Source organism: Lepisma saccharinum, chromosome 14 (assembly GCF_977018435.1).
Source record: "Lepisma saccharinum chromosome 14, izLepSacc3.1, whole genome shotgun sequence".
In the NCBI taxonomy this organism is placed as follows: Eukaryota; Metazoa; Arthropoda; class Insecta; order Zygentoma; family Lepismatidae; genus Lepisma; species Lepisma saccharinum.
The window spans coordinates 9,080,254-9,098,782 of record NC_139242.1 but is presented as its reverse complement, the minus strand read 5'-3'; the positions used below and the strand labels follow the sequence as shown (position 1 = coordinate 9,098,782).

Genomic DNA, 18,529 nt, shown 5'->3' with positions numbered 1-18,529 from the left:
AGAGTATATCGAACTTGCTCAAGATAGGGAAAGATGGAAGGCCTGTGTTGCTGCAGCCATGAACCTTCGGGTTTAAGAAGGCTAGAGAGTTAGTTAGTTAGTTAGTTATGTCCTCAAGAGAGAATCGCTCCTCCCTTGTGATGTAGACACAGCACACAAATATTGGCTGTGGTAGATGGACCCGCACGGCGACAGCTTGGAGGGGGGTGGTGAGAAAGATTGACGTTGAGTGGATGGTATCTCGCACACCGATTGCAACACCACCGTGTGCACGACGACCCTCAGGAGCTTGTCGGTGCGGTAAAGCGTGTATCCGTTCAGAATCACTGATTCATTCGGACGAAAATGTGTCTCTTGGAGACATATGATGGCAGGGTCAAATTCAGATATTAAAATTTGCAGTTCCTCGAGATGTGTACGGAAACCGTTAAGGTTTCATTGGAGACAATGAGCCATGACTGTAGGTATGATAGTTACCTTTTAAGGCGTACTCTATTTCTAGGCCCTGTCAGCTTGATAAATTCTTCATCCGCGGCTTCGTCTTGTATCATGTCCTCGGGTAAGGACACTGAGGGCGAAGGGGATGAAGAAGGGGGAGTGGGGGCGGGTGCTTTTAGCGCCCGGCGGGCAGCTTTCAGCTGCGCTTTAAGTCTCAGTGTGATCGATGCCGCCCTGACTGGAAAGCTACTGGACTTGAGAAAATATTCTTTGGTATGCACCTGCTTGAACGTTTTATCTGTGGAGCGAGGAGTGGTTGCTGGTTACCTCGAAGCAGGGCGAGCTACGACGAGAAGCTTTGTTGTTTGAGTGGACACGTTGCTAGTTTGTACCCCTACACTGTGACGGGTTAGAGCAGCTGCAGCAACTGTAGCGAATGGCACAGGTAAAGTGGTGCGTATACTTTCACGGAGACGTTGTTTTGCTTCACCAGCGGAGATTTTCTCTGTGACGACCAACTCTCTGATTTTCTTCTCTTGCTGGAAAGAGGGGCAGTCACGATGCCAGACTGGGTGTTCGCCTTGGCAATTAATGCATTTGGGACCAGAAGAACAAGGTTCGGTCCCATGATCAGGCTTACTACACTTACCACAAAGGGCGGCAGTGGCCTTGCAATAAGGCAGAGTGTGCCCAAAGTGCTGGCTGGCATTTGAAACACCTCATCGGGTTAGGGATGTACGGCCGGACTTTCAGTCTCAAATATCCAGCCCGTACCCTATCTGGGAGAGTGGTCGTTTGGAACGTCAGTATAATGTAAGCAGTTGGCACAAGTTCTCCGGATTTTTGCGTCTTGATTCGCTGCACTGCGGTGACATGTTGGTCTGAATCAAGAATCAAGAATCTCTTCCTCCTCAGCATTTAGCAGATCCCAGTGGCGAATTACACCTTTACTACTGTTAAGTTGACGGAGAGGTTCAACATTAACAGGGAAGTCGCCCAAAGATCTAAGCTTTAAAAGGTTGTTTGTCTGGCGATCTGTGCTGGTCTGGATAAGTAGACTCCCGTTTCGCAGCTTTTTTATTTCTGGTACATCTGAACCAGCGGCGTAGTCTAGCTGTTTCTTGATAAGAAACGGTGACAAGTCATTCAATGTAGCAGCTCCATGTTTCTTTGTTGTTGCAGAATCATCGTTACTATCGGTATTCTGTACTATGCTAATTACAAGATAACGTGGCACGTTACTTGTCTTTTTCACCAAATGAAGCGGGCTTAAAGGCCGCGCTCGGGCTTAAAGGCCGCGCTCGTTTTGCGGGTTTTCCCCTGTTTGTGTTGTTTTTTGTACCCATATACAAATAATATTTAGTGTGGAGGGTCCATAAATTGTCGCCTCGACATGCCCTCTATGCCGGGGAAGGTCTACCCCCAAAAATGGAGGCTACTCGAGGACCAAACCGAAATCCCCGAGGCCACGTTCGCGACTGCACCTACCCCTGCAGCCAACACTGTCCCATCGGCACATGCAACTCACACCTTGGGATAGGGTTTTTTTATCGAGGTTTTCTCCTCTAGCAGGACCCTTAGTTATAGGGAGGTCAAAGATATGGAGATGAATGACGTGATGGAATGGTGAAAACGTGAGAAATGATGTGAAGAATGAGTGAAATGATAAGATGGTAATGGCCTCCCTCCTAAGCCCCCTCGCCCCGTCAAGGCAGTCCTATATGGAGGGGGGGATTTTTATACCCTCTTCATCTTCGGAGACACTCGCTCTGGCACGCCTCTCTGGCCTTACTGCACTCGAAGGAATTATGGTACTCTTTCCTCTATATACAAAGTCAAGACCTACTAAAAGACATTCTTCTGGTAATTTCACTGCCCACAAGCCTTTCATTGGGATCTTGTTTCAATAATATATATATATAAGAGTTTTGTTTCCTAGTCTATCAAAATAAGGCTCACATCACGTTGGTAACATAGTAAAAGTCCATTAAATTAATCATTAGTATTCATTTTTAAGGTTTAGTCTTTATATCTCTTCAAAGTGCTTCTCTTTCTCTTCTTCTTCTTCTTCGGACGAATGATCCTTTGCTTGATATCTGTAGTCGGCCAATTTAACTTAGTCTCCAACGATCTAACCTTCCAGGTTGTTCGGCAAGAAACAGCAAGACTCTTGCTTATTATTTTCACTTTTCACAGTTCGTAACAGGCACTTCGGGTCTTCCGTTGTAAGCGTCAAATCTCTTGATTCAGTGTCCACACTAGATTTTTAATATCGAGCCTTACGTTCGCACTATCGAGCCACACGTTTTTAAAACAGTCCATTTCTCTCGGGTCTTGCACTTTCGAGCCCCAACAGTTTTCTCTTTCGGGCCCCAACAGTTTTCTCTTTCGGGCCCCACGTTGGGCGCCAATTAACTTGAAACGTCCTCTGTCGTCCTCACTGAGGCAGGCAGGCATAGATATCTCTCTCACAATTCCGTCGTTTCAAGATTACCCATAATGCTAACCTTTTCCTCCAGCGGTGTCATGTGATTGTTAATTGTTCTCAGGGTTCGGGTGTATGTTGCCAGTTGAAAGGGTAGCGCCAAAGGCTGGACCAGAGCGATACACAGGATAGACTTTAACATATAAAATTTTATTTAACATCAAAGTTCAGAAAGAAAAACTTAAACAAACACAGAGAGGTTATAAAAAGGATAAACTTAGTCCATTCATAATTTACCTAGATACATAGGAACCCCAACGTTTACATTTTAGAGACCTGTTACTAAAGTATCTCCTAAAATAATATTAAATTTCTACCACGCGGTAGGACGATGGTGGAGGGGGGAAGAAGTAAAGGTAAGCTGATTAGTCACTTCTCTCACCAGAGGGTGGAGTGTGTCCTTGGCTGTGCCAAGTTCACTTCTGTCGTCCTGAGACGGAGCGTAACATCTCTCATCCGAAGATGGAGCGGATTCTCTGACTCGTGGACAGAGTCCAACCTCATCTGTCGTCCGGAGACGGAGCTCAGCTTCTCTCATCCGAAGATGGAGCCCTTACTACTCTTGGTCTCACGCCTGATGTGGCGAAGTGAGTCTCCTTTGTAGTGCTTGGTCTCTCGCCCGAAAGCGGAGTCCTTCTATCCTTTAGGTGCTTGGTCTCTCGCCGTAGCGGAGCACACCTTGTCATCTGTGGTGCTTGGACTCTCGCGTTAGCGGAGCGCACCTTCTCTCCCCCAAGGGCGGAGTGGATCTCCCTTCTTGGTGTTTGGTCTCTCGCCGTAGCGGAGCACACCTTCTCTCGCCCGCAGGCAGAGTCTAACTCCCTTCTTGGTGTTTGGTCTCTCGCCGTAGCGGAGCGCACCTTCTCTCGCCCGCAGGCGGAGTCTAACTAACTTGCCAGCTAAGCTTTGGCCTTTATATAGGGTCTGCGACACTAGCGCAGACGGGTGGAGAAGTAATAAACTAATAAAAGTATATTCCTAAAATAAGTTCCCCAAAATATAGGTGGAACTCATCTTTAAAATTTAGATAAATCTCAAATTCTTATATTCTTAGAATGGTGCGACTCGTACAATTTGTGACGAGACGGGTTCGTTACAACCTCCATCAGGAACAAAATAAAAAGGTCACAAATGACTGTGTCACTTTTGCAGGATAACGCCCATTCACACAGGCTGCTCGAACCATGGCTACAACCCATAAACTTAAATGGAATCTTGTCTTCCATAGTCTGGATCATTCACCATCTGACTATCACCTCTTCATTCATTTCAATGAGCAATTGAGCGGCCAAACGTTGCAAGGATATTGCCAACCAGGGAGAATATTTTGAATATTTGCTGATTTTGTTTCAATAACGGAATTACAAGCATGGATCCATTTACGCATTATAATTCATAATTGCCCAAGACTTGTATACATTTGCGGCAGTTATCACAGTCAACATATTTGTCATTTTTTCTCAAATATCAATTTTTTGAAAGTAATATTTGAGATAAAATAAATTAGTTAATTATGGACACTTTAAGCAAACAGTTTAGTAAAAATCGAATTTTCTTCCTTTATTTGTGCTGAATGTCATTCAAAGAATATCACACCTTCTTGAGCAGTGGGTAAATGTAATTTTTCTGATGCAAGGTTCGGAAACACGCTTAAGTCCTCATAAAAGATAAAAATGTCGTCAGTAAATCCCAGTTATTTGACACATGTTTCCAAAATATTGACATGATATAAAATTACGTTCATAAGGTACACTTCAAGATGTAGAACTCCTTTAACTGCCCTCAAAACTAAACAATATTGAAATTTTGTTAGATACCAATAACAATTATTAATTATATTAATAACAATCCTAATTACTTACATGCTCTGTATTGTGGAACACAATATTTGTTTATTTTGAATAGTTTTTGAATCTTCAAAAACTAACTGCAGCAACTAATTAGTCAATGTCGAAAGCGTTCAAGACACATCATCTGAATAACCTGGAATGTGGATTTCATGTTCCATAGGGATGCAAGTTTCATGGTATCACACAGTACGAATGAACTTACAGCAAATTACGTTTGTAGTGTCCTCTCCGTTAGTGAAAGGTTCTGGAATTTAAGTTGAAGCTCTTGGGCAAAAGTTTCAGTGAAAGATCTCCTTGCTGCGTTTGAGCTGTCGAACAAGTTGCTAGCAACTAGCTGTCCTTTTAGTATCAATTCCTACCCTATAACTTTTTTACTCATCTTTCGTCATTTTTTATTTTCCTTTTCTCCCTTATTTTTCCCTTCCTCATTTTTTCTCTCTTAGCTTCTTTCTTCAGTTTATTTTGTTATCTATTTCTTCCCATTTCCCTGAAGTTAAAACCAATGGAACCCTGCCAATGACTGGTTTGAAGACCCATTATATGATTCCAAAAATTGGCATCCCTCAAAACACATGCAGGTTGGTGTTACGAACTCCACGTTTTAATACAGAGTTCCACTACGTATGTTGATAATTAGAATACATAGCTCTAGGTATCTTATATATTTAGGTAGCATATATATTTACTTCCTTTCAAGACAAAACGCCTGAAGCAACAGCATGTAAACCACTTCACAGTCTTGGAGACAGCAGCTAAACAAATGTTGGTTGTTGGTGGGAAACACTCGACATATTCTTAGTAACCGCTAGAGGTTCCACATAGCCTTCAACAGTGTTTCCAACTTTAGCCAAATTATTAATATCGCTTCATGAATAAAAGAGTGTAAATAAAAGGAGGAAGTGCCAAAATAGGACTTTCTACTCTACATTTTTATATAATGTGTAATTGGATTAAGATATAAATACTACTAGTCCTATTAGTAAACCATATATTTATAAACATTGAAAAAAAACAGCTCCTCATGATCAACTGTTGATGGGTTATGTCCGATTTCCTTTTAAAGCTCGGCTGGAACTTTCGTCGACACCAGGGAAGTAATTTCTAAAATTTCCTCTCCTGTCAAAAAACCGCTATGATGTACCAAAATCTGAAGAATTATTCTATTTAAATATTTTTTTGGTTGGTTTTAAGGGGCTTATTCTATCAATATATATTCAATTGAATAATGGTTTGGATTTTATTTCCTAGAATTATTTATATTCTATTTTATGTTTTCACGACATATGCTTAAGTTTCAGCCAAGGAAACATTTTTTTAGTAATCTGCTTAGAATGCCTTTTATAGCATTCAAGTGAATCTTCATGTGTTTTTTCCTTCGCTGTTGTCTTGATAATCGTAATAGTTTCGTGGCTACGTAAGCTTCAGTAGTACACACACGAACACACACGATCATCCGACCATAGAGAGGAGTGCGTGGTGAGGTGACTGGGCTGTCTACAAGGTTCGCCCATAAAGAAACGGAACTGTCAAAAAAAAAGAACCAAACCAAAAATAAAAAGATACCGTATTCTGGTAACACTGCAAAGAGCTATATCTAAACTTCCCGTCAGTGCATATTTGAACCTGTTACATGCAGTCGGTATCGGGGCAAGCGTGCATCAGATGCAGGTCGTGTGCAGGCGGTGTACAAAATACGCGCACCTAGATGGAACAACGTTAGAGCATAAAGTTTTGTTACAAATTGGGTAAATCGCTTACCGAAACGTTACAGATGATACGGGCAGTGTAGTGTGAGATGAAACCTGGTGTTTCTGATGGCATTTTTTGATTCCCAAAGACTAATCCACAAAGAATTTGTCCCTGTAAACCAAACAATCAATCAGTGGTATTACAAGGAAGTGCTTGGTCGACTGAGAAACATGACGAAGCGGGTTAGGAGGGACCTCTGTGATTCTAGCCAATGCTTTCTGTTACAGGATAATGCTCGGCTTCATACCACACTGTCTGTACAACAATACCTTGCTAACCATTCTCCGGGCTTATCGCCTGCTGATTTTTTACATTTTCCCAAGCTTAAGATAACTATGAAAGGGCGAAGATTTGACGACGTCGCGGACATTAAATTAAATGTTACGCGTATTCTGCAAACACTTACTGTCAATGACTGTCAACAGTGTTTCCAAGACCTGTACAAACGCTGGTCAAAGTTTATTGCCTCCTCTGGCGATTATTTTTAAGGTGATAAAGTCATTTGAAGGTAATTACTTGTTTTCTTTCCTAAAAAAAAAAAGTTCCGATTTTTTTATGGGCGAATCTTGTAGATCCAAATTACAACAACCATTGGGCCAATTGCATATTATAATACAGGATTATAACCGAAAGTTTGTGTAAAGGAAAGAAAACTACAACGAAAGTCCGCCTAATAAAATGTAGCACCGACCACCGTGATTGCACCCCCTCCCCGATAACGAGCAGACTGCTCAAGGGGTTATACCTAGGTATAATAAGGAAAACAAACTAAACAATCATTATTTTCCATAGGCGCAAAAGTGTTTGTGGCATTGCAATTCATTACAAAGGTTATGTATGCTATACTATCTGACAGCGATCAATCGTCCCTCTTTTTCCCGACCATGTGTTGTGTTTTGTATGTACACAGTGGCGACGATTGGGTTCCAAAACTGGGAACAAGGACAGTTTGTTTTCCCTTGGTAAATAAGGTTTAGCATAGTGGGGGGACAAAAGTACGAAAAAGTGCGGGTACTGCCCACCCCCTGTTGTTTCTACCCCTTTAGTTAAGATACATATCATTAAAGTTATAACTTTGTTTAATTCATCCATTGCAGAGTTCTGGGAAGCACACTTTAAGTGTAAATATCCAGGAGGTCCGAAGACGCCATACAACCAGAATTACACCCGGAAGTGCACCAAGAAAGAGAAGCTGGAGCGAGTCAACACACCTTTCGAAGCGCAGCTGCAGTTTGTCAGCGACTCTGTAATGGCTTTTGCACATGCTTTCAGGTAAGACTAATATTCTCTAGAGGATGCGTTTGTCCAGAGCACGTTATTGTAGATCTCAATACATCCCTGATGTTTTAGTTTGCAGATATGACGTTAATATATTATGATTGTTATATTTTCTGACTTGAATTAAACAAATCTCATAACTACAAGGCGATATTTATTGGGCAATATCCACTCTCCTGCGCTATTAACTACAAGTAGAGGGTGATTCAAAACTCCGTTAACACCACCTATAAAATTGAAAAGCTTTACGCTGGGTACAAATGGTCATGATAGAAACAAGTTAGGCCTAGGGGTAACCACATTGATGTGTTTCTAGCGGACACCCGCCACACTGAATAACTAACTAACTAACTCTCTAGCCTTCTTAAACCCGAAGGTTCATGGCTGCAGCAACACAGGCCTTCCATCTGTCCCTATCTTGAGCAAGTTCTATATACTCTTTTCCATCCCTACCGATTTCCCTTAGGTCCATCTCAACATTGTCCCTCCATCTTCGTCTTGGCCTTCCTACAGGTCTCTTACCATCAGGTTTGCCAACAAGAATCCTGTAAACTCCTCTTTCCTCTCCCATTCGTGCCACATGGCCTGCCCACCTAAGTCTTCTTGATTTAATTATTCTAATAATATCTGGACATGAATACAAATTATGTAGTTCTAAATTATGTAACCTTCTCCACTCACCTGTCTCCTCATCCCTTTTAGGTCCAAAGATTTTCCTAAGGATTTTATTTTCAAATACTCTCAATTTATGTTCCTCTTTCAATGTAAGGGACCAAGTTTCACACCCATATAATACTACAGGCAAAATTACTGTTTTGTATATTTTAACTTTTAGTTTCTTAGATATTAAACGAGAAGACAAAAGTTTATGAAGAGAGAAGTAACATGCATTTCCTGAATTAAGCCTACTTTTTATTTCCTCTTTAATATAATTTTCATTTGTTAATATTACTCCTAAGTATTTGAATTTGGAAACTGGTTCAAACAAGTTGTTATCAATAATTAGGTTTTGATTATTACCTAACACTTGGTTTCGGCCTGTAAGCATATATTTAGTTTTCTCTTTGTTAACTTCCAAACCTATCTCTTTAGCAGTTTTGAAAAATATTTTAGCATTATTCTTAATTGTATTCAGATCATCCCCCAGTAAGTCTACATCATCTGCATATGCTAACAACTGAGTCACACCATTTAATTTTAGTCCTTCTTTAGTTTCTTTTACCTTCCTTACAGCATATTCTAGGGCAAAATTAAAGAGCAATGGAGATAATGCATCTCCTTGTTTTAACCCATCATGAATTGTAAATTTGTCAGACATATTATTACCCACACGAATTTTACTTTCTGTTTCACTGGTGCATATTTTTATCATACTAACAAGCTTCTTAGGTATTCCAAACTCTACTAATATATTATATAATTTATCTCTTTTGACCGAATCATATGCTTTTTTGAAATCAATGAATAGCTGATGGACATTTTGATTATATTCCCACTTTTTTTCAAGTGTCTGTCTAATGTGAAAAATTTGATCTGTAGTTGATCTGTTACGTTTAAATCCACATTGATAATCACCTATAATTTCATTAGCATATGGGGTTAGTCTTGTTAAAATAATGTTAGACAATATTTTGTATGTTGTTGAGAGTAGAGAAATTCCACGGTAATTATTGCAGTTCATTTTATCACCTTTTTTAAACACAGGAACAATTATGGATTCTTTCCACTGTTGACGGATTTCTTCTTTATTCCATATTAAACAAATTAATTTATGAATTTGACATATTAATGAATTTCCACCATATTTAATTAACTCAGCTGGTATTAAATCAATGCCAGGTGCTTTGTTATTCTTTAGCCATTTAATAGCATCTTTAACTTCCGTCAAGTTAGGTTCTGGAACTAAAGGTTCTGCTGTGTGGACTTCATTTACTTCTGATTTATCTCCTACATGGACATTTAAAAGGTCATTAAAGTAGTTCTTCCATCTATTTAGAATATCGTTTGGGTCAGCTAGAAAATCACCGTCTTTATCTTTTATCAAGTTAACTTTAGGTTGCCACCCCTTTCTAAATTCATTTACACCTTTATATAAATCTCGGATATTTTTATTTTTGCTGTTTGTTTCAATTTCGTTAATTTTGCTTTTCAAGTAATCTCTTTTTTTACTTCTAAACGTGCGGTTAACTTCTCGCTTTATTCTATTATAATTGTTTAGATTTGTATCATCAGAGTTATTTAACCACCTAAGTCTAGCCTGATTTCTTATTTCTATTAGATTATGACATTCATTATCAAACCATGGCTTACTTTTTCTTGGTTTATGGTATCCTATACTTTCTTTAGCTGCTGATTCTATTGCATTACGTATGTGCTCCCAATTCTTATTTACGTCTGTTTCATTTATATTTTCATCATCATTTAAATCCTGCAAAACATCAAATCTATTTGACAGTTTAATTTGGTAATCTTTCTTAATTCTTTCATCAGCAAACTTTCCTGTATCAAATTTTATAACTTTTAGATTTTGTTGCTTATGATTTATCACTGAGAGTCTTTCTCTTAATTTAGCAATTACTAAATAATGGTCACTGGCACAGTCAGCACCTCTATGTGTACGAACGTCAATTATACTAGTATGCCTTCTCTTATCAATGAGAATATGATCTATCTGATTATGAGTTTTACCATCTGGAGAAGACCAGGTATATTTATGGATATCTTTATGTTTAAAAGTGGTACTTTTCACAATTAAATTCTTTGAAGTTGCAAAAGTAATCAATCTTATACCATTATCATTACTTAATTCATGAAGACTTTCTTTACCAATCGTGGGTTTAAATGTCTCTTCTTTGCCAATCTGTGCATTACAGTCACCTAACAGAATTTTCATATCATACTGAGAAAATTTATCAAAGACCTGTTCTAACTCTGTATAAAAATCATCTTTAGTATTATCATCTTTAGCTTCCGTTGGTGCATGTATGTTTATTAAAATAATTTTACACCACCTACCCTGTAAAACTGCATATGATATCCTATCATTAATAAATTCTACTGTTTTAAGAGCCGAGATAATTCTATTATTTATGAAAAAGCCTGTTCCAAAATTATGATTTTCAGTACCACCATAGAAAAAAGTATAATTTTTAGTTTTACAATTCCCTTCTCCTGGCCACCTAACTTCCTGGACAGCTAGTACATCTAATTTATACTTAACTATCTCATTAACTGTACACTGAAATGCCCCAGGCCGGTAAAGGCTCAGAACATTCCAGGTGCCTAATTTAATATCCTTATTCCTAATGAAGATCTTATCCTTAGTCCAGGGACCTCCCAAAGTAGTCCCCACCCGGAGATCCGAACGGGGGACTATTTTACCTCCGGAATATTTTACCTTGGGAACATCCATGGCCTTATATTTCTGTTTCTTGACATGTCTTTTTACAGTGCAGAGTTGTCAGCTCTACGCCTAACCCCCAATATGAATGGAGGAACTACTACACAAGACAAACACAAACATATTAGACAGCACAATTACTACACAAGACGAACACTAACACATCAGACAGCATAACTACTACACAAGACACACACAAACACATCACAACTATAACACAATATAAACACACACACACACCACAACTACTACGCAATATAAACAAACACACAAAAACAAACAAACACACAAACAAACAAACAAACAAACACACACACACACACATACACACACACACACACACACACACACACACACACAAAGAGAATAGCATGTTTAAAGTAAATGCCACACTGAATTCAAATCCAAATTTTTAAATGGAACGGGTGATGTGATATAATATCAAATCAAGCTAGAATTTGACGTCAAATGCAATGGTGAAGGTTTTTTCGACATATAAACAGTAAAAAGTTATTAATGAATGCTTGTACCCATTCCAACCTTTTCCAGGTGTCAGAATAAGAACTTTAAAATGCCTCTAACATGTCGGTATTCACATCATGATCATACTGACGTCTAGCGTGAGATATTCACAAGCCATTGCACATAATTTTAATCGGATAGATTCAGGAAGGGTATATCATTATGAATGGTTGTCTCGAGCAATTAATCTATTCGATTAAAAGTCCTTGACAGTGATGAGACTAATTTGTTGTTCATCCCATGCCGATGGTGTTCACTGTCCTGTTGAAAAAAAACTCTGGAAGAAGTACCTTATGCCATAAGCAAGGATGAAAAAACCTGTTCACTAGAAAAATCCAAGCAGCCGTCAGCATTTCAGGTTCCGTCGATGGAAAGTGGGACAGATAATCGTGTTTCACACACCACACCACACCACACCACACCACACCACACCACACCACACCACACCATTAAGTCACCAGCGCAAACCAATATGGGTTATCAGATGACAAGTGTCGCATATTCTGTGTATGGTGTTTAGAATTCTTACAATTTGAAATTATTTGCCAATGTTTTAGGTTTTCTGGATAGGTTGTTATTTGCAGTGAAGATTTGATTTTGATTTGATTTGATTTAGTTTATTTTATTTCGCGTTTTGTGCCTCTTGGCTAATTTGCGAAGATGGGGATGAGTGATGAAATGATGAAATTGATGAATGGACATTCACAAACAACCAAGCCCGACCGGGATTCGAACCCGGAACCCTTGGCGTCGCAGTTGCAGTGAAGAGATAACATGCACACTGTCTACTAAATTTTCGGACTGGCGCCGAAAGAACTATTTACGTGAAACAAATGACAATTTTATTGTTTAACCTTCCACGTACATTGATTGATTGATTAACTTTCTTTATTTTACTTCGCGTATTGTGGCACTTCTGGCTAATTTGCGAAGATGGAGGTGAGTGATAATATGATGAAATTGTAACAAATTTATTGACCTTTAGAATTTATACATTCATAACTTTATCATGCATTTCATTGGATCACATTTTCACTACATCTCATTACAAAGCTTTTCCTTCTGAATTTAATTGATATACAAGATACACTAGTTCATGGAATGAATCATGATACAATACTTAATTAGAACATGAAGAAGACAGTAGTGTTGACTTGTAGGTAAAATATTAGAAGGTGTACTTGAAAACGAAACATTACGGAGACAGGATGTTCTCTTCGGTTTGGAATGCAGACCTTACAAATTCCATTACTTGCCTCGTCCGTGGAAAGGTACCAGCCTGACAGACGGATATGAATCGACAGGTATTGGAATTTGTATAGCGAAGCAACCGAACCGATCTGAGAAGATCGGAAGGGAATTTCGGAACAGTATTGGATTTGGTTTTGGTGTGTGAACATCGAGGAAGAAAGCGCAGGTATGTACCTGGAGGACGGAGGCGTCTCTCCGAACATAGAATGGTCCGAGCCTTGTTACTGAACCTCTAGCTAGTACCTTTTCTTACTTACACCCCGGTAATAAAATAATAAAATAAGGGAAGGAGCGAACATGGTTGGAGGTACGGGCCTTTTTTTGTAACATTTAGTTGTATGTGCGAGTTCCTTATAGGAAATATGTGCTTCAAAACGCGGGTTAGGAATGCTAAGGGAAAATGAACACGAATTAGAGTTATCTTTAACGAGGATTCAACAGCTGTAGGAACAAACGGTTCCGATTTCACCGTCTCGTCCCGTCACCAGGGCAAGGTCGCGATACATACAGCAGTTTTCCACCAACACTGCACATTCCACGGACTGTGTTGCCATTATTCCTTCCACCGTTGTCAACAATACTGAAGTCATGGCATTGAACATACCAAATTTTATTCAACCTGAAAAGTTTTCAGGGGCAAAACCCTTAGAAGTTGATCAATTTTTCACAACTTTTGAAAATATGGCGGATGCATTAACTTGGACCCCTGCAAAAAGAAAAGATTTCTTGCCTTTATTCCTCACTGGAATCGCTTTAGATTTAATAACGGGAATAAAATCTCAACCAGATTATGCAAATAAGGAATATCAAACGCTCAAAACAGAAATTACCAACACTTTTAGGGACATTGGTCAACCTCTCCTGGTTGAAGATTTCTTAAAGGAACAAGTCCAACAAATTCAGGAAACCCCGCAAGCTTACATCTTGCGTAAGCATGCCTTGATTCAGAAATATCTTCCCCAAGCATCCGTGGATCATGTAATTTATTACATTGTGAGGGGACTACGTACCCAGTACCTTCAAGTAGCTTCCGACAAGAATTTTAATTCGGTGGATGAACTTCTACGGTTCATCAACAACTTGCAAAGAAAGCAAACCCTTTTGGAAGAGCAAGCGTACAGAGAAGCTAGGGAATTAGCGGCCCTTAAATGCACCCAAGGTCTAGTTGCATCAACAAATCAGATAAGATTGCAAAACATAGTAACCCAACCTCCCATAAAAGAACCTCAAACTAGCTCAAATAATCAACAGGAAATAAACAGTCAACTGCAAACAGAAAAAAACTTTGTAACACAAGATCAATTAAAAGATTTGGAAATTAAAATGAATGAACTCCAAATTAATCATTTTCAGAATAGTGCACAAACGTTCAGGAATAGATCACAGCCTACTAGAACTAATAATAGATTTCCTGCACGCCAAAGTAACGGTAGGTTTAGTTCACATTCCCAAAGAAGTAACAATTTTTATAGATCAAATAATTCAAACAATGGTTACCAACGTGGGAACAGGGGACGTTCAAATTACCATAGAGGAGGTTATAGGCCATTCCAGAGACAACACCCTCAACAAGCTCAGAGATGGCAACCCTGCCAAAACTGTTGCCCTCAACGTGAACAACATACAGCCCAGCAATATAATCAACAAGTATATTACAATCAGACAGGTTCATCGGAACAACAATCACCTAATGCCTCTTTAAACTATTGAAACCCTATGAACGTGGGAACGGTCGTCAGGGGAAAAGTTCACATAGAGTTCCCATAATTAAACAGAATAATCTTAGTTTTCTAGAAGCAACTGTAAATAGGAAACCTTGTAAAGTACTTGTAGACATAGGTGCAAATTGTAGTATAATAAATGACAACTTGGTTCCAACAAATGCAAAAAGAATAAACATAAATTCAACCATTTCAGGAATAAGTGGAAATTCCATAACTGTCAGACAAATTGCCTTCATACGATTCCGAATCGGTGGGAAATTTTACTGTCACCCGTTCAGAATAGCTAATACAAAATTCCAGTATGCAATTTTGGGCACAGATTTTTTAAATCTACATAAAGCAAACATATCGTTAGGAGATAATACGATCTTATTGCAGAGATTAGGGTATTCACCAAAATGGCAATTTTCCAGTGACGAAAACAACGTACACACCATTCCTGATCAAATATTTCAAATGTTAGATTTAAATCAAAGTTCAACATTTGTAACAAAACATAAAATAACATTACAACCGAAATCCTCAACTTATGTAAAACTACGGCTAGAAAACATCCAGATTGGGACTAAATATAACACATTTGAACCGAATAAAGAATTGTTGGACTCATTAGATATTTTAGCACCTTATGCATTAGTTAATGAAGAAGAACCCCACATTTTGCTAACAAACACAAAAAATCATCCGTTAGTAATACAGAAAAACACTCCAATTGGTTCAGCAGGAAGTAACCAAATAATTTCTGAAATTTATGACACTAACGTCAATGCGAATGCAAATAGTGGTCATAAAGTACATCATTCATTCGAGCAAGGTGACGAAAATTTAGAACAGGAAACCTTAAAACGACTCACTAAACATAGGAAATTTTATGAACATATTGACTGAGTATAAAATAATACTTTTTGAGACATATATACATATCTAAAGGATGGAACCTCCCGAAGTACCCCGCGTACTTTTGAGGGTATGCTCTTAATGTCCTGGTACCTTTAAATAAACCAGTAAGCCAGTTTCCTGAATTTAAACAGTTCCCCTTCTTTTTATCCTCCTCCTTTTCGTCTATAATTTCATACATAAAATACAAATACAAGTACAAAAAAGAAAAGAAAATACATGGAGATTCTATACATAGCTACATTTAATAATTTTTAGTTTGTATTATTTTCATAGACCTTTCTGGTGACCGGAACAAGCCTTAATATTTCTTGTAAATTTACTGTGCATTTGTATGATTGGTAATTAATTAAACTTGTTAATAGAAGTTATGAATTAATTTGTGTTAGTTTATTGGTTAGTTTTAGTTATCGTATAGATATTAGGGAATGCTATGTACAGGAGGAAAAACCATTCTGGTATCCAGAACTGTTTTAAGCTTGAGGGGAGAGTATGAAGGGGTGAAAGTTTAGATTGGGGTGAATGATGGCTTGGATTATTAGTCTGCACGGACGCAAGTTCCCTGTCTGGTTTCCAGATCATTGAGGTGTGTGGCGAGAATTTGCTATTTGGAAGGAAGTTAAGTGCACTGAAATACTGGGCTAGTTCATTAATTTAGTGGATATCGATTCCTAATATACACTTACTGTAAGAGGTTTTGTAGTTTCTTATTTATCTCGCCGATGTTGCAGTTATGTGTAGAGCACAAACGCCCGATAAGGTACCGGCGTCAGCACTCCGTGTCAACTTGGTTATTCGACATGAAGCTGACTGTGCATTCCACGCTAGCTACAGTGGCCGTGCGAGGTTCAATGTCCGTGTAGACAGGCTGCTATGAGATCTCAGAATGAAATAACAGCCGCATAATTTAACGTGAATCAGTAATACAGGGTACTAAGTTTTGATACCATGCTAATTATACGGAAACTGTAATGGTTAGATATATAATAGATATATAAATATTACATAAAATACGCAAATAATTATATGTAGACTTGATGATGATGATGATAATAATAATAATAATAATAAAGGGAAAAAGATAAACAACCTTCTATATTAGATTATAATAATTAATAATAAGTATATAAATGTATGTTAACTTACATTGTTAAAAATTTAATTTAAATTTAATTTGTTTGTGTTTTCGAAATTTCCTTTATATCCAGCAGATTCCAAGTTTAGCAATTTTCAAGTTAAAATTTCTAAGAGTTTATGGTCCCTCATCTTGGATTTATTATTAAAGAAACTTTAGTCACGATTTAGTGTGGGGTTCTGATATTACTCTTTTACAGGGTTTTTTTCGTTATTATGCTATTATATTATTTTATCCCTAGAGACGGTTTTTAGGTTATTCTTCATCTTCGACGACTTCTCTCCGGGCAACCTTCATGACTCTCCCCAGGCTGATTGGGTGGACCTAACCCTCTCCTGGCGGTGGCTCCTCGTCTCCCAGTGGACACTCTGACGTTTCTCCTTCGGGATGAATCTTCCGGTGCGGACTCTTCTTCTTTCTCTGGTATCTGCTCCCGACGCGATTGTGACGGTCTCCGGGGAGGGGGTGTGGGGACTTGGTTCCGTATCCTGCTGCTTCTGCGGGGCTCCTGTTGAGGAGGGGGGGCTGGTGGGCACCACGTTTCCGGTTCCGTCAGGTACCTCCGCAACACGATATTAGACACTAAGTCTGCGAGGTCGCATAACTTCTTTACATGTTCGCTCCTTATCAGTTCGAAGATGTTGTTATTCGGCAGGTCTCTTCTGGCCGATAGTATCTGTTCATCGGAGGCGGGGCTTGTCTCTTTCCATCCGGCAGTCTCGGCATACGTCGGTTCCCCTTTTTCCTATTTTTGTGAGGTAACTCCCGTATGGTCCGTGCCCTGTCAGAAGATGTATCAGCACTCTGGATGGCGTGCAGGGGAGGAAGTTATGCAGTCTTCTACCCTTCTCGCAATCGTCCCATTCTCACTGCCAGTCTCGATGAATCTTCATCTTGATCTCCTGAACGGTGGGAAGGAATTCTGCCATTTGTTCGGTTATCTCCCTCTCGTTCCCATGTTTGAAGTGATAAGTCATTGCCCTCAGATTAATTTGATAATCAATTGGCAAAGTTCTCATTATGACAAACAGCGCTTCCGACGAAGTAGTTTTAAAAGTCCCAGTAACTCTGAGAATTACTTTCCTGTAAGAAGATCTTAGCTTACGAACGTACGTTATTTTGTGCAATGACGATGAGGCCCATGCCGATGCCCCGTTAGTGATGATTGAAAAGTAGATGGACACTAGATAAGTTTTAATAACTGACGGAGGAAGTCTGTAGCTGTTGGATGCAATGGTAGCTATTTTGTTCATGAGAGCTTCCCCTTTGGAGGTTATATTCTCAATGTGGCTTTTGAAAAGTAAGCCCTCTTCCAGCGTCACTCCCAAGTACTTAATCTCCGTTACCCTTTTTATTGATTTGCCTTTCATTCTTATTAATGGATTTTGATGTTGGCTAAATTTTCCTTTCAAAAATATGTATTTGGTCTTTGTATCCGATAATTTTAATTTAGCTTTATCACACCATTGTGTCAATTTTTGTAACGCGGTGTTAGTATTTTTCTCAATTTGAGCTCTTGAATTTCCTGTGGTGATAATTATCAGATCATCGGCGTAGGCTATGCTCTTAACTACCTCCCGTGCTTCTTGCAAAGGTCTTGATGCAAGGTTCTAAATTTACGTTAAATAGATGGGGTCCCAAAACGGAACCCTGTGGGCAACACTTTGTCATAGTTTATGGAATATGTAGGGTGACTTTTCTATCCCTGAAATAGTCCTCCAGAATTCTATACAGGGTGCCCGGGCATTTCATTTCTCTGAGAGTACAGAGTAAGTAAGGCCACCACAGGATATCAAACGC

At 38.9% G+C, this 18,529-nt stretch overlaps 1 protein-coding gene across 1 annotated transcript in view; it reads left to right on the top strand.

Annotated features, from left to right (window-relative positions):
* The window catches only part of mtt (mangetout), a 390,272-nt gene that overhangs the window by 219,438 nt on the left and 152,305 nt on the right, over positions 1-18,529 (top strand). Inside the window, exon 6 of the mRNA XM_083135134.1 lies at positions 7,620-7,794. Coding sequence (XP_082991260.1) covers positions 7,620-7,794 — 175 coding nt within the window. The remainder of the gene's footprint in view (positions 1-7,619; positions 7,795-18,529) is intronic.